Source organism: Solanum stenotomum, chromosome 5 (assembly GCF_019186545.1).
Source record: "Solanum stenotomum isolate F172 chromosome 5, ASM1918654v1, whole genome shotgun sequence".
In the NCBI taxonomy this organism is placed as follows: Eukaryota; Viridiplantae; Streptophyta; class Magnoliopsida; order Solanales; family Solanaceae; genus Solanum; species Solanum stenotomum.
The window spans coordinates 1,762,617-1,785,298 of record NC_064286.1 but is presented as its reverse complement, the minus strand read 5'-3'; the positions used below and the strand labels follow the sequence as shown (position 1 = coordinate 1,785,298).

The 22,682-nt window shown below is 33.2% G+C and overlaps 4 protein-coding genes and 1 non-coding gene across 8 annotated transcripts; 3 read left to right on the top strand and 2 right to left on the bottom strand.

The window, feature by feature from the left end:
• The first annotated feature begins 679 nt into the window (after positions 1–679).
• Positions 680–4,660, top strand: LOC125864299 (ER membrane protein complex subunit 8/9 homolog). Its single transcript, XM_049544217.1, has 5 exons — positions 680–929; positions 1,660–1,806; positions 1,918–1,980; positions 3,883–4,049; positions 4,147–4,660. The coding sequence occupies exons 1-5, from the start codon at positions 723–725 to the stop codon at positions 4,175–4,177; spliced, it is 615 nt and encodes a 204-aa protein (XP_049400174.1). The 5' UTR covers positions 680–722; the 3' UTR covers positions 4,178–4,660.
• A 3,758-nt stretch (positions 4,661–8,418) lies between these two features.
• LOC125864659 (serine/threonine-protein kinase D6PKL2-like) lies at positions 8,419–12,459 on the top strand. 4 transcript variants are annotated; one of them, XM_049544683.1, is made up of 3 exons: positions 8,419–8,641; positions 9,524–10,567; positions 11,444–12,459. In XM_049544683.1, exons 2-3 carry the CDS (start codon positions 9,603–9,605, stop codon positions 12,318–12,320), a joined length of 1,842 nt encoding a protein of 613 aa, XP_049400640.1. In that variant the 5' UTR covers positions 8,419–8,641; positions 9,524–9,602; the 3' UTR covers positions 12,321–12,459. The 4 variants fall into 4 exon arrangements, with proteins under 4 accessions (XP_049400640.1, XP_049400641.1, XP_049400642.1 ...); XM_049544684.1 differs by having other exon boundaries at positions 8,444–8,641; positions 9,448–10,567; XM_049544685.1 differs by lacking the exon at positions 8,419–8,641 and adding an exon at positions 8,744–8,982.
• A 774-nt stretch (positions 12,460–13,233) lies between these two features.
• On the bottom strand, positions 13,234–13,306 carry TRNAF-GAA (transfer RNA phenylalanine (anticodon GAA)). Its single transcript has one exon. It is a non-coding gene; the product is annotated as a tRNA-Phe (tRNA).
• A 1,687-nt stretch (positions 13,307–14,993) lies between these two features.
• On the top strand, positions 14,994–17,407 carry LOC125866133 (transcription factor MYB80). The gene is made up of 3 exons (XM_049546435.1): positions 14,994–15,126; positions 15,597–15,726; positions 16,134–17,407. The coding sequence occupies exons 1-3, from the start codon at positions 14,994–14,996 to the stop codon at positions 16,858–16,860; spliced, it is 990 nt and encodes a 329-aa protein (XP_049402392.1). The 3' UTR covers positions 16,861–17,407.
• A 24-nt stretch (positions 17,408–17,431) lies between these two features.
• LOC125866134 (probable calcium-binding protein CML21) lies at positions 17,432–21,698 on the bottom strand. Its single transcript, XM_049546436.1, has 5 exons — positions 21,553–21,698; positions 19,425–19,678; positions 19,045–19,247; positions 18,474–18,648; positions 17,432–17,821 (listed from the first exon to the last, which is right to left on the bottom strand). Exons 2-5 carry the CDS (start codon positions 19,627–19,629, stop codon positions 17,712–17,714), a joined length of 693 nt encoding a protein of 230 aa, XP_049402393.1. The 5' UTR covers positions 19,630–19,678; positions 21,553–21,698; the 3' UTR covers positions 17,432–17,711.
• Between the last annotated feature and the right edge of the window lie 984 nt (positions 21,699–22,682).

Genomic DNA, 22,682 nt, shown 5'->3' with positions numbered 1-22,682 from the left:
TATGATTACATTGGTTCATTGAAAACAAAGAAAGTACTTTGTGAATATTACTACATGCTAATTTTTTTAAATCGGATTGGATGGATATTGATTGACTTGAAATTTGATCAGTTCATTAAATAATTTTGTGATAAATACTTAACATGACAAACATCTTTTCTTTTAGCGTTTCGAGGTTATTAAGCATAAATTCATGATTATGGACATTTGTGTGTGTAAATGTACAAGTTAATTTTTCTTTATTTGGTTGACTAACTTCATTTGACCAGAAATGTAATTGTTCATCGAAAATAACCTAGTGACTAATACTCATAGGGATAAACATCATTTTTTAAAATATTTTTAGAAGTATGAAATATAAATTCTTGATTACGAGCATCTTTTATGTGTATTAGTACATGCTGAATTTTTTGAATTAGGTTGATGTATTCTAATTGACTTGAAATTTGGTTTGCCCATTAAATCGATCTTGCAATCAATTCTTACCATGATAAACATCGAAATTTTTTTAGTGTTTTGTGATCATGAAACACAAATTCATAAACATCCTGATTTTCTTTAATTTAATTGACCAACTGTCCATAAAAAATGACTAATGACCAATACACACTATGACAAACATTGTTTTATAAGCATAATTTTAAAGGAATTAACTATTAAATAACATTGTGCACTTATTTTAAAATCATTTGTCACAATTTACACAAAATTTTCTCTGCGTAATGGGGATCGAATCAACGTACGAAATTCACCAAAACGCTTACATCAAGCTAATCCTCCATGCATCAAAGCACAAAACTTCCGCCGTCAACGGCGTCCTCCTCGGCCGTATCTCCGGTGAATCCGCCGTCGTCGAAATTGTGGAGTCCGTTCCGTTATTCCACTCTCAAATTGGCGTCCTTCCTCCTCTCGAAATTGCCCTAATTATGGTCCGTCACTAACTCCATACTGCATATTAACTGCGCTAAACTGAAATTTTATACAATTGTTTTGTTTGAATATATTATGTATATACATAGTGGCGGATATAGGATTTGAAGCTTATGCGGTACTTCAACGACCTCAAGTTAATATACTATAATAACTGAGTTCATAGTCAAATATGTATTGATATTTAGTGGATTTGTTAATGCATGTATAGGTTCTGTGCAAAAGCTACTGGATTGCACATGTATACATACATGCTATGAGCTGATTTAGAATCTCGGATCTGCCTCTAAGTAGGATTCAGGATTTGAAGTTTATGAGTTCCTATAATGACTTCAAGTTAATATACAATCAAATTTTTATATATATACACAGAGACAGATTGAGGATTTGAAGTTTATGAGTTCCTATGATGACTTCAAGTTTATATACAATCAAAATTTTATAGATGATTTGTTAATGAATATATAGGGTCTGTGCAAAAGCTACTAGATGGCACATGTATATAGGACATACTGTGAGTTGACTTAAAATCTCGGATCTGCCTCTGAGATTGTTGTGTATTTTGTTTAGATATAGGTTTGTATAAATGTGTAAATGAAACTAGAACTAAAATTGTTACAGAGGAGTAAGGGATATGGTGATACTTTGAACTTGCTGACTGAAAATCATTGATCTGCTTCTAAGTTTCTGCATTTTAGTTAGGATGCTAATCCTGTTTTATTTGGACAGATAGAGGAGTATTATTGTGATAAAGGTTTAAGTATTGTTGGTTACTTTCATGCCAATGAGAGATTCAATGATTCTGAGCTAGGAAGTGTTGCTAAGAATATTGCAGACCATATCTACAAATATTTCCCTCAAGCTGCTGTGCTCCTGGTACCTTTTTGTTGTTTGAACATTTTTTTGTCTTTCGTATGTTTATTGAAAAGTTTGGATCTTTGAAATGTTGTTAGGAAAATTCTTAAGCTGAGAGTTTTACCGTTTCAGCTGGATAACAAGAAGTTTGAAACTTTATCAAAAGAGGGGAAAGATAGGAGTCCTGTAATGCAGGTCAGTACATACAAATTTTAACATTTTTCCTTGTTCATCTGATAATCGATGACAAAGTTCAGAGTCCTCAACCAATCTTTGGTGACTTTCCCAATTTCTTGATTGGAAGTGGAAGGTTCTTGCTATGGAGTAACCTCACTTGTCAGAATTCAACTCAAACTGGGAGTTTTATGGGATTGGCTACAGGAAAATCATAGCCAGTCTTCTGTTCATATAATAAAAAATCTAGCTGTTTTTTTCCCCATTTATATCTAACAACTCAGACTAATATGTAGCCTCATGATAGAATTAGCTGCTGCACTGTAGTCTCATTGATTTATTCTTTTTGTTACTAGTTGATTGCTGATGGTAATTACTCATTTCCTTGTGCTAGTATTACTTTTGATCATTTCGTAATCGTTCCCCTTATATTGTTTTTTTATGGATGATGGACAAGTAACAATTCATCCATCTATCATGTGGTTTCTGGTGATGAGTTCTAGTGGGACGGACACAAATAGAAAGTGGGCCACATAAATCGGGACAGAGGGAGTAATTTGTATAGAAGTGTCAGGTCTCCTTAGGATGTATGTCTTGGTTTATTCTATCTTCTTGCACAAAAGGTTTACCCTTTATTTGAGCATTCAGGGATCAGTATTTTGGTTTCGATACATAGGTTCTTGGAACATTGGTATGTTACTGATTATCTCTTCCAACTTCTTCTAAGCACTTCATTTTAAGTAGAAATGGAAAACCAGAGATGGTGCTCTGTCTCATACTTGGCATGTATAACAGAAGTGAAGTGGATAACCTTTCAATGTTGAAGTTGTAATTAGCGATGTAGAGAACATTTTGCCAGAGTTGCCTGAGCTTTTTAAATACCATGAAAGTTGCATTGTTTTATCTGTATTATTCTACAGATGGTGGTGTATCTATTTCAGTTTTACTTCAGTTCGACTTGCATGACCTTTCGGTGAGGGCTATTTTTGGTAATGGTAGTCACTGAATAAATGGCTAACATGCTGGATTTTGAGATTTGCTGGTTTTCTATATCCTCTGAAGTAGAACCATGGTTTCCTTGGGATGTCTAGAGTTGCTTGCCCAGATTTGACCATTCATGCATTTTGTTCTGGCCTTTCAGAAGACTCAGTGTGCTCTAGTAGGCTTTTCGTTACATGACCTATTTCTTTGAGGTTTTTTGCTTGCATTTTGCATAGGCTAAGAGTTAGATTGAGAAAATATGTGTCTCTATATCAACTTTAATTGAAAACTAAAGCCTGTTCTACTATGTCTAGTTGATAGTTTGTAAAAGCTATTACCATCCAGATATTTGTTGTCACTTGGTTGAATTTGATAATATTAAACAGTGAGCTGTAAATACTTAATATGAAGGAACATTTAACTGTGCTTGGCTCATTTGTGTGAATGGGACAGGAACTATTTGACATCTTTCAGGAAAAGGGCCTTAACATGCTTAACAATAATTGGATGTTAACCCACTTGTTTTTAAACAGTTTGTCAATTGTTTGTTTTATATGATTAATGGTACACCAATGGAATGCACCCATGCTAGTTCTAGTTCAAGTAAGCATTGCACTATTAAACATCTTTCAGGAAGACTCGTAACATGTTCTCCAGCTTATTGATATTGCCCTGTGCCTAGGCCATCCCGATATTATCTGTTATTACCAGTTTTCCAATTTTCCATGAAATACAAGCAAGCAGAGTGGTCTAGATTTTGCTCCACGTTTATTTTGGTCCCCCTTACATATTGGTAAAGATCCGATTTTTCATAACTTTCACGTTGTTCTTGGTAGTTCTCTGATAGTTTACGTCTAGCTAGTATACTATATTTCTCTTCACTATTGTTGTCGGTGCCTCTAAAAGCAGTTCCATTAATGTAGCCTTTTGCTTCATGTTCAGATTTACACCAAGGATGCATCTAGGAGCTGGAAACTAGTGGGATCAGATGGAAGCAGCCGTTTGAAAATTAAACAGCCATCAGCAAATGTCATCCTCCTAGATTACATTTCATCGGGGAAATGGAAGGATATTATAGATTTCGATGACCACCTTGATGATATTAGCAAGTAAGAGCTTTACCCTGTAGATTGATTGAACTCGCAATATCTGCATTCTTTCTAAGAGATTCACATGTGTTTTTGCTTTTGCTCATCAAATTGTTAGGGACTGGGTGAACACAGAGCTCTTCAATTGAAGTTGCTATGTGTATCTCATGTTGTTTCCATCTCTGAAGGGAAAGGATCCATCACTTTGGTTATAACATTGTGGTCCAATAGAAGGCAGCCTGCAGGTTATATTCTCAAGAAAAGGCGATACATTTGTCAGAAGTGCTTCCAATCTTTTAGGAAGACTCGATATAACATGTTCTCCAGCTTATTGATATTGCTCTGTGCCTAGGCCATCTCGATATTTTCTGTTTTTACCACTTCTCTGATTTTCCATGAAATACAAGCAAGCACAGTGATCTAGATTTTGCTCCACGTTTATTTTGGTCCCCTTTATGTAGTTTCATGCACATCATTTAGTTATCGCTTTGCTTCCCAACCCCAACTTGTTGGAACTGAGGCATCGTTGTTTTACTGTCTTAGTGTAATGAGGGAGGAAAATAGTAAATTCTCAAAGTTTTAGCAAGTCCAAGTGAAAAAAAAAGAGATGCTGAAATTTTACTCTAGTGTGATTGTGGAACTGATGAAAACATGATTATGGGATGAAATTCACGTTCTAACACTGACTAATGTTTGTGTTTCTCTAATTCCATTTAGTTGCCCACAACCCTCAAGATGAAGTGTTTGTTTTTAAAGTTCGTACCCGAGATTTTTGATTAAGGATTGAAGAATATTTGCCATAACTTTTGATGGAAAAAAATAAATTCAACTATAAGCAAACAGATATATATATATACATAATTTAGTGATATTCTTGAGAAATTATGAAATCCATCGACACTTTCAACCTTCCTCTCTAGTTGGCCTCTTTCCTCCCTCTTGAGGTCATTTAGTAAAATCTCTCCTTCTCTCTCTCACCTTGTAATCTTTTTCTCCGGAAAAATTCCAAAAAAGTAGAGCTCCTTGCAAACTAGTCTTCAGGTAAATTGTTGGACAAGTTTTTAGGTCTTGGTTCTCTATTCAGGTTTGACGTTTCTTAGAACTAATCGATCAAAATTGTGGTGGGATTGGGAGGCAATGAATGTGTCATTGCATATTTGATACTCGATACATGTATTTAGACTGTATCTATACGCTTATTTGATGAATGTACTAGTGCATATTTGATACAAGATACATGTATCTAGATAGTCGCATCTTCTTTTTCTTCTTCCCAAGTATGTATCTATGTATATTTGATACTGGATACATGTATCTAGAAATGTATCTATGTATCAGATTCATATATGGTGCTTAAAAATGAAATTGTAAAACACAAATACATTGTAAAAGATAAATACAAAGAGGGAGAGAGTAAAGCTAGAGAGTAGAGAGGTCATCGAGAAGGGAAGGAGAGAAATTGTTGCAACGCTCTATCTAAGCAAGTGAGATATAATGTATCCGGCATGAACTTAGGACACTTTATATAAATATTGAATATCTCGTTTCATATAGCGATTCAGAAATATAATACCTTACTTTATAAAGTTTTCTCTTTTTAATATATATATACTAATAAATACGATCATAATGAAATAGAATAAAAATTTATAATTTATATCTTTAAACATGATCACGCTTGAAAGCAACAATTCGTTTTCCAAACGTCATACATCAAATTGTGTATATAAAGAAAAAGATGGTTCTTTTTCAACATGACCCTCCCAAAAAAAAGCTTTATTCAATAATTATGCAATGACAAAATAGCCTTGATTTTGGTTAAATGAATGTGGAAACTTCTCCATTGTCAAATGCAATTGGACTTAACTAGATTTAAGTGTTTTTTTATTTAGAAATTATGGAGAAAAAGGGAAAAAAGAAAATAATTAGGTCTCTACAACTATAATTATTGCTATTATTACCATCATCATAGTTATGATTCAATTATTCTTATTGGTGATAATAGTAATTCATTAATTAAATTGGAGAGGCAAGAGGTCAAACGATATCATAGCATATTTCTTTTTCTTTTTTTTTACATTTAAAATATGAATAAGTGTAAGCTTTGTGTTACTCTAACAAAATTGACGTAGACCATTCTACGTGGTACCATGATAGCAGAAGAAGTGAGATGGTGACAATTGAGAAGTTATCACTGAACACTCTTAATTATTCGAAGAAAAGATGTCAAATGGCAAAATGAAAACCATACTCTCATTTGGCTCCTTGTGGAGTATAGTCCATATCCAAACATCTTACTAAAAAACGGGACAATATCTATGAAGTTTCAGCTAAAAAAGAGAACGAGAATAAAACCTTCAAGGCTAACATCTTTAATTTCTACCGTATGATATTTAAGCTTCACTGATTCAACTTATTTAAATTTGTGTCTTATAAACCTCAACAAGCCTTTTCTAATTTTATTTTTATTTTACTATTCATATATATCTGAATGATTTTTTTTATTTTTTTTACTCTTTCTGTTTGTCCAAATTCTTGTTAGCAAATAAACCTTTATGTTTAACTTAAACCTTCCACACTGCAAATCAATTACTATTATCTTACCAAGATAGACATACAACTTTAAAAAACATTGCACCTAATTTGGACCATAGTCACCACTTTTTAAAAATAAATAAATATATATATATATATATATTATCAAAATCTATCTCCTTGTTTCTTTGGAAAAAATATTTAATTTTGTCCTCAATTACATTATTCTTACTTATGTCATTAAAAAATCGTCTCGTATTCGTTCTTGTCATTAATAGACTTCGAATTTGATGGATTTTACATATTCAAACTCCTTTTAAGAAAAGCTCAAAATTTACTTCTTAGCTAAGTAAAATTTGAAACTAACTTTAAATTAAAATTCCATTAAAAGATACGTATGAAAATGAGACTTTTTTCTAATGAAATGGATAATATCAGTCAAAGTATAATCATAATAATAAAAAAATAGTAGTCAAAGTTGCTCAATTTCTTTGACTCTCTTTTACTTCCCTTTAATCCAACAATCAACAGGTTTTCTTAATGTTTGACAGATTATTAGAGGAATTTTTTTTTCTTATTTATGTATTTATTAAATTAAATTAAATATAATTTAATATATACTTTGAAACTGAAAGCATGAGAGACAGGTTGGAGACTGTGGTGGCCCATATGTTGATTCAGACTCTTGTCTTTGGGACAAAATACATTGAAAATAATTGAACATAAAAAGCTTAGACACACTGATAAAAATTGCGGTACAGTGATAAATACTTTTTTATTGTTATTTAGAGATTTCGAGTTTAACCCCTTTTTCTAAATTCGTCTTTGTTAGAGAGTATTACATATTCTAATATTAAAAAAATCGAATTAATGATTAAAGACACATTTGAAGTATCACGTTTTGTGAGTTTTCTACTGAATTGTCAAGTGTTTACTTTCCTATCTGAACTAACTATTTATCACAACACACCTCAACTATCCGTTGTTCCGCTTTCTTATATGAAATTTCACCATCACTCACGTAGGAAAATGGAACAATGGATAGTTAGGGTGTATTGTAATGAATAGTTGATAGTAATTCAGGAAACAAAGATGTACACATGATATTTCAGATTAAAAACTCATAAATTTTATAAAAGTTTATGACCATTATCTCAAAAAAATTGAAGCAATTCAGATTTAATAGGACTGGGCTTGGGTATAGAATAAGGAGAAATTACATAAATATACAACTTAAAATATCATAATCTCTAAAATTCCCTATCGTTTAAGAAATTACAAAAATCTCTTCTCAGATAAATCTGTATCTCCTCTCGGATACATTTCTATCCTCTTCGGATATATCTTTATCCCCTCTTGTATACATCTCTCCTAAGTAATATATCATTTGCAATGTATCGAACAACCAATGAATATATATGACATGTCGACATGAAAATTTTGAGAGTTTTGTAATTAAGAGAACTTCTGGGATATGATGTAATTAGTCACAAATATATGAGATTTGTGTTTTGTAAGTTATAGGTGTGTGTGTATATATAGATAGACAAAGCCTTCGGGGTGGCCCAGTGGTTTGGGCTTGAGACTTTCATGTTGGAGGTCTCAAGTTTGAAACCCGTTGTCAAGTTCGAAACTCGTTGTTAGCGAAAGTAAGGAATTTACCTTCTAGGTCGATCTCATCGTCGCACAGACTTATCTAATGCGAGTTACCTCTTCTATGTGGTTTACGAGCCATTGCATAGAAACGAAGGTTTTACCATGTGCGCGATTGCGAATTTCCCTTGTCATAAAAAAAAAATATACTATAGATAAACAAGAAAAAGTTCAAACCCCACCACATCCCACCCCACTCCTCTCTTCCCCATACAATTGTTAAGTGTATTTTTTATTTGGTAAAGTCCCCAAAGCTTCTTTCTACACTTTCAAAAAAAGCACTTCTTTTCTTTCTTCTCTCTCTCCACACAGTTTTCTTTGGAGGTCCCCCTCTCTCTTTATCTCTGTCAACAGTAGTGCTACTAATTCCTCATTGCTAAAGCAGAGAGAGACCCTAAAAAGTTTTGATCTTTGTGACACTTCAGGTACTATTCTTTAGACTACTGTTTTTAATTTTGAAATGGTCCCTGTATCTTTCTGGATGAGTTTCTTTCATTACTTTGTTTTTAGCATATGGGTCTTTCTGGGGAAGTTATTTGATCCTTTTGGTAGGGTTTTCTTGGAAAAAGCTTAGGTCTTGGCACAAGATCTGTGTACTTTTTCATTGACCCTTCTGTATTGCTTTTCTTGTTTATCTATGTGGGGTAGTGCTAGTTTTATGCTCTGTGGTGTTAAAATGGCTTTTGGGTGCTGTTGAATGTATGCATTTTTTGATTTGGTGTTCTGGTTCACTTCATGGTTCTAAGAAAAGATTTGGACTTTTGAGGTAAATTACTGAGATTTTAGCTCTTGGATATTTGTTTGCACAACTTGTAATTTGGGTCTGTGTAGTTAATTGCTTATTGATTGTGGATTTTGAAGTCATCCTGTTGCTTAAAGATCTATTTTTTTTAGCTCAGAAATGTCTTTTGTTGTTTATTGCTGTAGCTTCTTATTTTGCGTGCACCTTGACTAATTTCATGTTATACTTGCCACCTACCACCAGCAATAGCTACCAGGTAACTCCGTCCACCAACGGTAGGAGCTAGGACATATGAGAAGAAATCACCTTAGTGTTTTTTGGTCTCTGTTGAAATTTGAACATGAGACCTCATGGTTCTCAAATTGCCTAGTAGTTTCTTTTATATGTTTTCCACTCTATAACAGTTTTGAAGTTATCTTGATTTTTTGTCATTTGATCCTATGGATAACCTGGCCTCCAAGTTCACTCTGTCTCTTGTGTTTAATACAGTTTCATACTTCCAATCTTGGGAACTTTTATGTTGTTTATGGAGCTTTTGATCATGATCTCTCTTGCTGATGACTAGAATGTACATGAGGTGAACTTGGACGCTGTGTTATGGGTTTGGTCGGCCAGATTGCATTGAGGATTCGTTGTTCAATTTAATGGCGTCAACACCCTCTGTCAAGAGTTCACTGGAAAAGCTGAATAAGTCAGCTGGAATTCAAGCAGTGGAACGTAATCCTCGGAGATCAGCACCTTCCCAAGTTTCAAAGAGTAGCAATTCTGGGAGCACGACTTCCAAGGAGCTACAACACAATGATCGAGAAGTTGCATCTAAGCAACTTATGGCAGAAGCAACAACCAAAAAGAAGTCGAATAGCTATCAGCAAGTAGGATCTGCCGACTTATTGGTTGATAAGTTTGATTCGAGCTTATATTTGGGAAATCTGAAGCATGCTCCAAGCAGTGCAGCTTCTGCACCCTGTGAAGCAAAGGGCTCGCAATGCGCTATTGATCAGGAGAAAAAGACATCAGAAAATGGAGCCGTCAAGGATAACTCAGCCTCAGCCAAAGTCAGTGATGGGGCCGGTAGCCTTGCAAAAACATGTGGAAGTGCCAAAGTTAGTGATCGAGCTGATTTTGTTGAGAGCGGAAAGAGCAGCATCTGTAGAGGAAGCACAAGCACCGATGTAAGTGATGAAAGTACTTGCAGCAGCTTTAGCACCAGTATTAATAAACCCCACAAAGCTAATGACTCAAGATGGGAAGCCATTCAAGCTATTCGAGCTAAAGATGGAACATTAGATTTGAGACATTTCCGGTTGCTAAAGAAGTTGGGAAGTGGTGATATTGGAAGTGTCTATCTGTCGGAGCTGTGTGGAACAAAATGTTATTTTGCAATGAAAGTTATGGATAAAGCATCATTAGCTGGCCGTAAAAAATTGCTACGTGCTCAAACGGAGAGAGAGATATTGCAGTCCTTGGACCATCCATTTCTACCAACTTTATATACCCATTTTGAGACAGAAAAGTTTTCATGTCTTGTAATGGAGTTTTGCCCAGGAGGTGATTTGCACACACTTCGTCAGAGGCAACCAGGGAAGCATTTTTCTGAACAAGCTGTGAAGTATGATTACTTGATCCGAAACCTCTTTGTTGATTTATTTACTTTCTTGATTAGTTGTTTATCTCAAACCTCATAGTCTTAACATGGTATGCTCTCTTTATCTGGAAGTATTTTTGCCTGGTTTTGGTGTCCGTGGTTTGTACTATTAATTGCTTTAGTGTTGACAAAGATTCGCCACATGTGTAAGTCTTATGGGCAACTTTTTCTTGTTTCAATTATTGTAGTGTTAATCTCTACAAACTTGAAATAAATAGCTATCTCGGCAGGATATAGCTATTATAGGATGTAAAATCTTGAATTCTATAGATTTTCTTTGTTATTTTCTGAACTCTGTTGCTCAAGAAATTGACAGAAAATGGACTTCTTCCAAATACCGCAAGGAATACTTTTGGAATGTGTTTTTTTCTTAAAACTACTTTTAGAATATATATTTTTTAAACTACTTTTGGAATATATTTTTCTGATAAAGTAAGAAGTAAATATCCTTGGATTATGTTACGTAACTGGTTCATCTTTTGTTTTTTGGACTGTTTGCATTGTAATGTCACATGCAGTATGCTCTTCCTTTACGAAAGAGACATACTTTTTGAAATGGACTAAAAAGGAAAGTAATTGAAACGGAGGGAGTATTGTTTACGTTCTTTAAGGATTTGGATTAAGTTTATGCATAGTAGATTAAACCAAGATATTTGATGAACTTCATGTTTTACCAGTTAGAAAGCGCGTACTTTATTCCTCTATTGAGGCGCTTTAAACTTGTTTGCCTGTCTCTAATTTTGCCTAGCTTGATTTACAATTTAATGGAAGAGAAGAGTTTGTTTTAAATTCTGTTGGTTAATTATTCCATGAAGGATTGATTTTATCTCAAAATTTCAGGTTCTATGTAGCAGAGATCCTCCTTGCTATGGAATACCTCCACATGCTTGGCATTGTTTATCGCGACCTCAAGCCAGAAAATGTGCTTGTTAGAGAAGATGGACACATAATGCTATCTGATTTTGATCTCTCTCTTCGCTGTACTGTGAGTCCAACACTTGTCAAGCTGTCGTCTCTTGATGTGGAGCCACTCCGAAAGAATTCCGGTTACTGTGTGCAGCCAGCATGCATTGAACCCTCTTGTATCCAGCCATCGTGTGCTGTTACTACAACATGTTTTGGGCCTCGCTTCTTTTCTAGTAAGTCAAAGAAAGAAAAGAAATCTAAAAATGATACAGGGAACCAAGTTAGCCCATTACCAGAACTTATGGCTGAGCCTACTGGAGCACGTTCGATGTCTTTCGTTGGGACACACGAATATTTAGCACCTGAAATAATCAAAGGTGAAGGGCATGGGAGTGCAGTGGACTGGTGGACCTTTGGTATCTTTCTTTACGAGTTATTGTTTGGTAAGACACCCTTCAAGGGATCAGGAAACCGTGCTACACTTTTCAATGTTGTAGGTCAGCCCCTCCGTTTTCCAGAATCTCCGGTGGTAAGTTTTTCAGCTAGAGATCTTATACGAGGCTTGCTCGTGAAAGAGCCACAAAATCGATTGGCATACAAAAGAGGAGCTACAGAAATCAAGCAGCATCCCTTCTTCGAAGGTGTAAACTGGGCTTTGATTCGTTGTGCAAGCCCTCCGGAGATCCCAAGACCTGTTGAATTCGAGAGAATCTCAGCACAGCAGCCATCATCAACTAGTGAAAAACCCGTTGCTGTAACTGTTCAATACCAGCAAAAGTCTGATAACTATCTCGAATTTGATTTCTTTTGAACCTTGTTTTTTTCTTCTTTCTTGTAAAAGTCGATTATCTTATTTTTCGTTAGTAAAACATACGAAGTTGTACAACATTTTGAAGATGTGAAATCAAGATGATCATATATTGTTTGTTGTTGTAAGTTATTAAAGCAGTTGCACAGTTTGTTGTATGGCAAATGTTGCAAGTGTTGATGCTACCAATTGATAATGTGAATTTACCAGTTCTTGTTTACATTCTTTTTAACCCTTTTGATAACTGATAAGTCCCTGAGTACACGTCCTTCTATTCTTCTCTACTTAAATATTGTACTTCTATTTGAACTTGTGATGTGTATCCAAGTTCATATTTTATGTCTCCTTCTCCGAGACGAACATATTGTATTAACTAGAACAAGTTATTAAGTAAGATGTCAAGATAATCGTAAGTAAATAACTTATCCTTCTCGACTTAAATATTATACTTTTATTTGAACAAGTGACATGCATCCAAGTTCATATTTTGTATCTCCTTCTTTGAGACAAACATATAGTGTTAACTAGAACAAGTCATATGAAGTTAGATGTCAAGATAATTGTATGTAACTAACTTACCGAGGCTAGAAGCTCACCAGTCGAAGCTCAATGAATAATGGGCTTGTTCCATCAACTCGTCTTCACTTATATTCTAAGTTTTATATCATACAAAAATAAACTTAAATTCTAAGTTTTATATTCTACAAAAATAAATTTTAATGGGTTTGTTCCATCTACTCATCTCCACTTATATTCTAAGTTTTATATTATACAAAAATAAAAATTCTAAGTTTTATATTATACAAAAATATTTTTATTATATTATATTCTAAGTTTTATATTATACAAAAATAAAAATTCTAAGTTTTATGATATACAAAAATATTTTTTTATATAAAAAAATAGAAAAAATTTATGCGGTGAACGTGGATCGAACACGTGACCTTCAGATCTTCAGTCTGACGCTCTCCCAACTGAGCTATCCCCGCTATGTTTATCAACATCATATATATAATTTTATATATGATTTTCTAATAACATAATAAAGTGTTTGTTTGGCCGTAAGAAAAACTAATCATTAAATTTGATTGGTAATATTAAATAAACTGTATTAAGTACGGAAGAATTTATATATTTTAATATTATACTTTGGTGTAGAATATATATACGGTGTAGAACTAGATAGAGCCGAAGAGTTCATCCGGATCTCTCTTCGACAGAAAGTTACACTAGGTATTATTTATTGTACTAAGGTCAGGATAAACATTTGCAAATGTTAAAAATAAATAATAAAATATGATCAACCTTAGTTTTTAATTTAATAATTTTCGATCTAATAATAAATATTTTTATTTTTTCAATTTTAATTGTATGAAGTTTATGATTCATGCAAAAGAGAGTGACCCTTTACGATAAAGAAAATATCAACCAGACATTCTTGTGAAATAAATATATTCTAATGCAAATGAAAAATGTACCTCTTAGTAAAGAATTAATGCATGTATGTAATATATATATATCATGAGATAGGAACCATATTGTACCACTCGTGCAAATGCCTTATAAATTTACTATATGGTATAGAGCCCAAAATATAATAAACCCAAATTCTTAATTATAACATACTACTAATTTGTATAAAGGGGTTCAAAAATAATTACTAAAATATTATACTTTAGGTATCTAAACCCATGATTCAAGTAATTGTTTTAACCTCATTTTAATTAAGTCAAGGAAATTCAATAATTTATATATGATAAAAAAAAGATTCAATTTACTCTATTTGACAATATATATAGTTTTTCATGAATGTTTCAGTATATTAAAATAAATTTTTTGATGTTAGCAGTGAAAGAAAGAACTCGATACTCATTTCTTCATGAATATTCATAGTTAAATCTACAGAAAAAATGGAGAAAAAAAGGATTCAATTAAACTCATTTCCTTCTCCCTAGCTTCGCCTTGTTAAGTGTTTGTTCCAAAAATATTTATTAGAATTTCTTTATTTCATTGTAATTGGTTCGGGATGTTTGAAGGTACTGTTGAAACACGGAAGAATTGATCAAAACACTTTCTATGGATGGTATGTAGCCCAAAGACAAAGAGCTTCTTCAATAGACAAGTTGAGTAGTGAAGCACAACAGGTTGAAGTCAAAGACAAGACAAGTTCTGCTCTCAAGCAAACGACCGTCCCTGACATTGTTCTCTGACGATGTCCTCTGGACAAAAGGAGCTGAAAGCCACCTCGATCGAACTTAACGACTTTTTTTCTAAATTATTAATTTAAACCTCGATCAATAACTAAAAAAAATGCTAAAATCTAAAACTATGAATTTTAAATTCTGAATCTGTTTCTGATACTACGAGTAGTCAACCCCATGCATGTGCCCACACAAACACATAGTAAGAAAGAGAGTTGACCAGGTGTCTTATGGGTGAGCTACCTGCCAATGTCTCACACGCTCAACATAGTTGAATTCTTTAATCATGTCACGCACCTTTGATGCTTTATTTGATAACCCCCCCTTCACATAACATTAACACACTATATATACATTTCTACTATATTTATTTTATAAAAAAAAAACATTAAGTTAAAAAACAAACAAAAGTTCAACTTATTCATCTTTTCATCACTTATCATTAGAAAAAAAAATTATTTACAATTTTTGAGATATGGGAAGAATTCCATGTTGTGAAAAGGACAATGTTAAGAAAGGGCAATGGACTCCTGAGGAAGATCACAAACTTTCATCTTACATTGCTCAACATGGAACTCGTAATTGGCGTCTCATTCCTAAACATGCTGGTTTGTTTCATTATCTGATGTTCGATATCTATTTTATTTCTCCACTAATATAGTTTCGCGCTAAAATGTAAAAATATTATTTATCAAAGGTGATTCTATTCACAAAACTTCTTATAAAGGACATACACGCTCTATCACAAACGTCCTTTTATTGTCTCTCATTAGTCCTTTTTTCTTCGGTGTCCAATATCTAGTCTGATCTGGATTTGCATCAGAAAGTCTCAATTTTGAGGCCGCTACCAAAATCGATATAAATAGAGAAATCAGGAATTTCTTTAAAGATATAAAATATACATACAAAAAAAAGTAATTTTGACTTATATACATACACACAATATAATAATTTTTAATGAAGAAGTATTTACTATTCCGCGCTCTATCATATTGTCTTATTAATCCTTACAAGACTATGTATATAATGAAATTACACACATATATATGGCTAACAAATTGTCTCTTATTTTAAACAGGTTTACAAAGATGTGGAAAAAGTTGTAGATTGAGATGGACAAATTACCTTAGGCCTGATCTCAAACATGGCCAATTTTCAGAGGGAGAAGAGCAGACCATTGTCACACTGCACTCTGTTCTTGGCAATAGGTAAAAATTTAAAATTTTGGCTTATGGTTTTACCTTGCATTTCTACGAGAAGTTATTTTCATATTACGCCCTTATCATGAAATTTCAGTTGTTTGTTAGATATTTTGTCTCCCCCACTGATTGTAATTGATTGGTTAGATATCAAAGAGCTATTGACCTTTCCAATTACCCATTTTTCAAAAAAAAATCTAATTTACCTTTGTGCCTTCCATTATTAGTAGCATTACTATGTTGCTCAGACTCTCTGAGAATATTGTCGCGTGCCAAATATTCCTAACTACTATTTTTGGATGATTAGACACGCCCTCATCAATATTTTTTGAAGGATTCGAGCAACATAGAACATAAGAAGTTGTAGAAACTTATATTAATTGATCACTAAGTATGATTTATGCGTAATCGAACAGATGGTCTGTGATAGCTGCTCAACTTCCTGGTAGAACAGACAATGATGTGAAGAACCATTGGAACACAAAACTCAAAAAGAAACTATCTGGTATGGGAATTGATCCAATAACACACAAGCCAATTTCTCACTTAATAAGTGAAATTGCAACAGCATTATCTCCACCACAAGTCCCTCATTTGGCTGAAGCAGCACTTGGTTGTTTCAAAGATGAAATGCTTCATCTTTTGACCAAAAAAAGAATTGGTTTTCAGTTTCATCAACAATTTACAAATATGACAAGTACTCATAATAATGCACCAAGTACAAGTCATGTTAAGCATGAGGAGAATAATAATTATAAAGATAACACAATTGAGAAAATTAAGTATGGATTATCAAGAGCTATTAAAGAAAGTGACAAGAATTGGGAAACAAGTGTAGGAGGAGCAACATCTAGTAATTTTCATGATAATACAGGATTTAGTAACTATAATTTTGCTAATTTGCTTAATGATGAAGAGGGTTCACCATGGAACCAAAGTTTGTGTAGTGGAAGTACATGCACAGCAGGAGGAGGGAAATTACAACAACAACAACAACAAAACAAGAAAATTAGCAATGATAATTGTGAGGATAGTGGTAAAGAAATAGTAGTAACAACAAGAAATGGATCAACAACTATGTTCAATTCTGACTGTGTTCTGTGGGACATATCATCTGATGATCTAATGAATCCAATGGTTTGAAGAGTTTTGTTGTAATAGGGTGGGTGGATAGAGTTGCTCGATACCTTTGTCAGTGGGAGATAGCAGGCATTTCATGGAATTAGTCGAGGTGTGCGCAAGCTGACCTGGACATCACGGTTATTAAAAAAATATATATATATATATATATTGTAATAGTGTACTTGAATTAGTAGGCTAGCTAGAAAGGCAAGGATGTTATAAATCATCAAAAGAAATGAAGTAATAAAGAGAGAATCGTATCTGTTTCATTTTATATGACATTCTTTCCCTTTGAAGACGTTCAGAAAAGAAAGTCATCTTTTCGTATTGACTATATATTTAACACTTCAATTCACATAAATGTGCATCTTTGGTTTCTCTATTAACAAGTTCGTCAAAACTTGTTAATAGGAGAAACCAAAGTGTACAATATTTCATCAATTGAAGGTTAGATGTACTTCAACAGATATATAGACGTCAAAAATGGAACGTTAATCACAAATATTTCCTTCCTGTGAAGACGACAGTTTTGTTTCCTAGAGCCTGAAAGGATCTTACTGATCAAACGAGGCGTGAGGATTACACAAATCCATGAAATCACAACTCAAAATCCATAAACTTGTAACTTTAATGGTACAAAACGGTTAAATGGAAGTTAATGTTGCTTCACTGCAACACATATATCTAGCACTATTCGCATACTAGAACTAGGAAGTAGAGAAACTTCATTTACACGAGTGATCATCATAAGAAGTATCAACACACCCTGGTGTTACAACTTGTTTATTACTGAAGGCAAGGGAACTTATGTTCGTGGTCATTGTGAAGTTTTCGTTCTTGCTCTTCATATATTTAAAGTTTTGTGAGAAATCTTACTCTTCTCCCTCTTCATCCTCGTTATCCTCGATTCCCACCCAATGAGTAAAGGCAAAAAGGAACTCTTTGAAGTTCACCATTCCATTTTTGTCCCAGTCCATTTCTTCTGCAAAACAGAAAGATGGGGGCTTTACAGACTGCAATATATGAGTGACGAAATGCATAGAGTATTTATTGCCTAAACTCTTCCGACTAAATATGATAAAGCCTATAAAACATAGAACTACTATTATTTCTTCATTATACATTAAAATCTTCTTGAACTTGATGCACAAATAGATAAAATAGTAGCTAAAACAAATTAATTATTAAGTCAATAGACTATAGATTTATAGTGTCCTCATCATGTTCTTCGAGCACAAATATTGACCAAATCAGATTGGCGAGCAATGCACAAGAACAAATGGGATTGGTTCTACATTTCGAGCATCTCTTTGTGACAAAGACTTAAACAAGTTCTCTTTGATAAGACGTTTAGTAATTAGTCCGCTGAAAAGAAATATGTGAATCGCATCATACTTGTCTTTCTACCATAAAGATTGCTTCACTTATAATTCTGGAGCACTCAGTACATCTTCCTAAATTATGACATATTGTACATAAGATAAAGCAGACTCTGCATTTTCTAGTATGAAATTAACAAGCAATGCATAGCGGCTAGAACTCTTTGAAGACTTAGTCTTCAGCAGAAAAACAGATATTTTTCTCATTGCTCTTCGACACACGCACACACAAAGAGAAAGAGAGAGAGAACTTACCAAATCTTCTCATTGCTATTCGACCAGAAGACCTTTCTCCAGATATAGTTTCATTAATTGCTTGAACCATCTCATTCCTGCTTACATAGCCATCCTTGTTCTTGTCCAAAAACACAAAAGCATCAACAAGTGTTTCAAATGTTACCTCCAGATTTGGTAGTCCCATTCGCGATTTCTGTATCTGGTTAAGGAATAAAAAACTTTGCTTGTGCAGGGCTGGGGGTGGGGATCTAACCGATATGTTAATGTAGTTCTTCATGAAGGGCTACAGAATGCTAAGAAGATGGAATGCATCTCCAGGAGAACAAGTAAGCAGATAATTGCACTTACTCTCCAAAAGTGTGGCCGTATTGAGTTTGGATCCTTCAAAAATGAACTACTTTTGGAGGATCTAACACATACTCAACGACATTTTTGGAGAGTCCGAGCAACATAACAAAGAACTAATCTTTGAAAAGCACCATCTCACTTGAAAGTAATCAACTAATGTCGCTTTCTGAAAAGAAAATTGTTTTTTTCCTAATATTTCTGAAAAACCATTAGTTAAAAAGAAAAACTGTGAGCTGGATACAGCATGCAGAGCAGAAGGATCATCCTTCAGAAGATAGACAAGACAAAGAAGAACGATGAATTCGCTGAACTCTATTCCCATATCTTCGTTAATATCACAGGCTTCAAATAGATCGCTGATTTCTTCATCAGTAAAATTAATCTCAAGCTTATTGAAAGCGTGTTTCAACTCCTGCGGGTCTATTGCTCCGTTGCTGTCTTCATCTACAAACAAAACAGAATTCTTCTCATTCTTTTTCCTTTAAACAAGAAAGGGAATAGTAAATATAAAAAGCAGTTTGTGAAGAAATCAGAGTTCAGCCTAGAATGTGCTTATATGCAAGTAAACGTTACCAAAATGATACAAATAAAAACTGGACAAAGGATGTGCAGCCAACCTACCAAATTCCTGGAATATAACTTTGCATTTTCGCAGGTTCTCATCGATTTTGGGAAATTTTAGGACTAAGCTATCAAATGATCTTATGGAACTTCCTTCAGTTTCTCTTCGCAACATCGCTTCAGTTATTTTGGCCTCGAGCTTAGTCTCTGGGACAGAAGCCTTTGGACTAGAGGGAGATTCATTCTTACCCAATACACCTCCCATTATAAGTCGAAAGTGGGAGAGCTGAACTTCTGCTCCAATTTGCTGCAATCTGTAAAGTAAGGTTATTTGAGGCCTTGTAATTGTTAGAATTAAACAAATACGGCAGACAGATGCAAGTAGCATTTCTCCTACTAGCATATCATGTAAACACTTCATATAGTTGATATATAGATTTCAGCAAACATTTGGCATGCCAACTGTTAAAGTTGAGCAAGCAAAGTGACACAAATAACCAAAAACCACTTATACTGTTGAGCCCATCCGTCATGATGATGCGTATCGTGTTATACTAGGCTTTTTTCAACGGCCAGATTCGAACTCATGGCGATGAATATCGATTTATGCAGAAATCTTGATAAGTTAAACCAGGGAACTGCATATTATTTTCAACTCTAATGAAAAAGCCACATACATCAATCATAAATAATGATGGTTTATTACAGCAGAAGAGACAACAAAGCTATGTTGGAAAATATAAGTTCCAAGGCTCCATTCATATTATATGGCCCTTTTCATTTGATGAGACTGAATAAAAATTGTATCGAAATACCGATATCATACTAGTAGTTAGAATCAAACTAATATAGCACACAGATTCAAGTAGCATTACGGCTACAAGCATAAAATCATATAACCACTTTATTCACATAGCTGATCCAAACTACTTTGAATTGAGATATAATAGATTAGTTAATTGATAGTATATATATATATATATATATATATATATATATACACATTTCAGCAAACATTTGCTATGCCAACTGTAACTGTGACCTATGACACAAATAACCAACAACATACCCAATATAATCTCACAAGCGGGATCTGGGGAGGCCGGTAGGATGTACGCATACCTTACCTAGTATATAATCCCACAAATGCGGTAGCAACAAATAACCGAAAACAATTTACGCAGAAATCTTGATAAGTTAAACCAGGAGATTGTATATTACTTTCAGCTCATACAAATGACAGTAAAACAATCAAATTCCCACCAGGAATATTCGTTCTTCAAGATTTAATATATACTTCCTCTATTTCAATATATTTGGTTGATTTTGACTAGTCACGGAGTTTGAGAACCTAAAGAGGACTTTTGAATCGTCTTAAACTAAAGATATGTAAAATGTACGAAAAATTTCCTTTAATATTGTGATCTTAAACAAGCCATATCAAAAGTTAGTATTAAAGAGTTGTCAAAAAGGGAAAGAAACATTCTTTTTTAAACAAACTAAAAGGGAAAGTAACACAAGCAAATTGATCTACGAGTATAAAGTAATTTTGACACATATACAGTATAACTTATCGACAAAGGGTGTTCAACTGACCACTCATTGTATCTGGTTATTCCACTGATTCCCACTAATGGTATACTTAGTGTAAGCGAGCTCAAAGTTTACATCTTTGGAATAAAATATATATTTTTTTTAAATCCAATTAGAGATAAGTTGTCCATCAGCATCATGACATATGCAAAAGGGAAAAAATTAATGGTTAATGACAGGAAAAAGTAGGCTGAATAAAAATTGAATCTTGAAAAAACCTCATATCATAATATGAGAAAATCCTCAGTGATAAAGATTGCTCTTTTATTGATTAAATCATTAATGACTAGTTAAAGTTGAAGAATCAAAAGAAAAAAAAAACAATCCTATTTCTATTTATTTTATTTTATTACTTTTTTTAATTCCTTTTGAGGGAAAAAGTTGGCAAATTCCAAATTCTCTCTTTTTTTTTTCCTCTTTTCCATCAGCAATCACAATGAGAAAAAGCTAAAAATGAACATCAACTCAAGAAATAGTAAATGAAACATTAAAACTAAAAATATTCAAAATCACCTAAAGATTCAATCTTTACAAATAACACATGATATAAATATAATTATATATACCAAAAAAAAAAAAAAAAAAAAAAACTAACCTTGAATTTTGCTAATCAAAAAGACAAAAGCTCTCCTCTGTCTTCTTCTAAGCTTAAACAAGACAACAAAATCAAAAGTGAAAAAGCACAAAATATTGTGCTGATTATATTACAAAAAATAAAATAAAAGCTTTTTATGCTTTAATAAACTGAACCCATATGACCAAAAAAAATAAACTGATATTCGAGTAAAAATATGAAAATTAAATGGAAGTGGAGTGGGGGTGGGGGGGTGGGGGACAGAGCTAGAATTTTTTCAGCTGTTTTTTAATTAAAAATTTGTAGGTGTTGTGTGGGTGGGGTTTGAGTGGAAGATCCATATTTCCAACATTTGCGCATCACCCACCACGTATCCACCTGCTTCTTTTGTGCTATACGATTATTAATCAAATATCTCGAGTTTTAATTTTTAAACGTCTTTTTAGAAAAGAAATAATTTTTATCATTGTCGTTAGTAAATTGATTCGTGACCTAATACAATTTTCATATGTAGTATTTGGACTCGAAATGTTTGATTAGGGTGAAGGAATTATATTCACTCCTATTATAAATATAATTATTTTTTCTTATGTAATCTTGATATTTTTGACTTTTAGAAACATTTGATTATTATTCAATAATGAATTTTCATGTTATTATCATTCATGTTCTAGATAATTAAATATTTCGTATTGAACTTATATTCATCAAAATATATTATATGTCTTTTTTAGCTGAGCATTTATCATAAATAACTTATTTATTCGTAATAAAAGATATATAAGTATAAATTCTACTCTTTTTATATTTTATTTTTGGGATCACACTAATTCTGTTATTATTGTTATTGTAGATCAATTTATTTTGTATTTGGTGAACCGATAATGTTCAAATGCCTACTAAAGTTTATTGCTCCAACAAAAATATTATGTCAAAAGTTATATAGAGATGGATTGAAAATAAAAGAGAAGTATGAAAACACTTTTAAATATGGTGTGGATTATTAGTTTTATTCCTGAATTATTGATAGTCTTAAAAATATTTTTCTACTTGACTAACTTAACTTAAATATACCTCGGATCATGCAACTTGAATGAAATTCACCCCTAAATTTTAGTCAAGTTTAGGGGTGTTTCTAACACTCCTCTCGA

Bases quoted from the DNA above. Each gene is read 5' to 3' on its own strand.
- LOC125866134 (XM_049546436.1), bottom strand. From the start codon at position 19,629: ATGGGAGGTGTATTGGGTAAGAATGAATCTCCCTCTAGTCCAAAGGCT. The intron at 19,248-19,424 runs GTAGGTTGGCTG...TTTTGTTTGTAG, and splicing joins AGTTATATTCCAGGAATTTG to ATGAAGACAGCAACGGAGCA. The intron at 17,822-18,473 runs GTAAGTTCTCTC...TCTGTTTTGCAG, and splicing joins AATAGCAATGAGAAGATTTG to AAGAAATGGACTGGGACAAA.
- LOC125864659 (XM_049544683.1), top strand. From the start codon at position 9,603: ATGGCGTCAACACCCTCTGTCAAGAGTTCACTGGAAAAGCTGAATAAG. The intron at 10,568-11,443 runs GTATGATTACTT...TCAAAATTTCAG, and splicing joins TTTTCTGAACAAGCTGTGAA to GTTCTATGTAGCAGAGATCC.
- LOC125864299 (XM_049544217.1), top strand. From the start codon at position 723: ATGGGGATCGAATCAACGTACGAAATTCACCAAAACGCTTACATCAAG. The intron at 1,981-3,882 runs GTCAGTACATAC...CTTCATGTTCAG, and splicing joins ATAGGAGTCCTGTAATGCAG to ATTTACACCAAGGATGCATC. The intron at 4,050-4,146 runs GTAAGAGCTTTA...TCAAATTGTTAG, and splicing joins CACCTTGATGATATTAGCAA to GGACTGGGTGAACACAGAGC.
- LOC125866133 (XM_049546435.1), top strand. From the start codon at position 14,994: ATGGGAAGAATTCCATGTTGTGAAAAGGACAATGTTAAGAAAGGGCAA. The intron at 15,127-15,596 runs GTTTGTTTCATT...TATTTTAAACAG, and splicing joins TCTCATTCCTAAACATGCTG to GTTTACAAAGATGTGGAAAA. The intron at 15,727-16,133 runs GTAAAAATTTAA...GTAATCGAACAG, and splicing joins CACTCTGTTCTTGGCAATAG to ATGGTCTGTGATAGCTGCTC.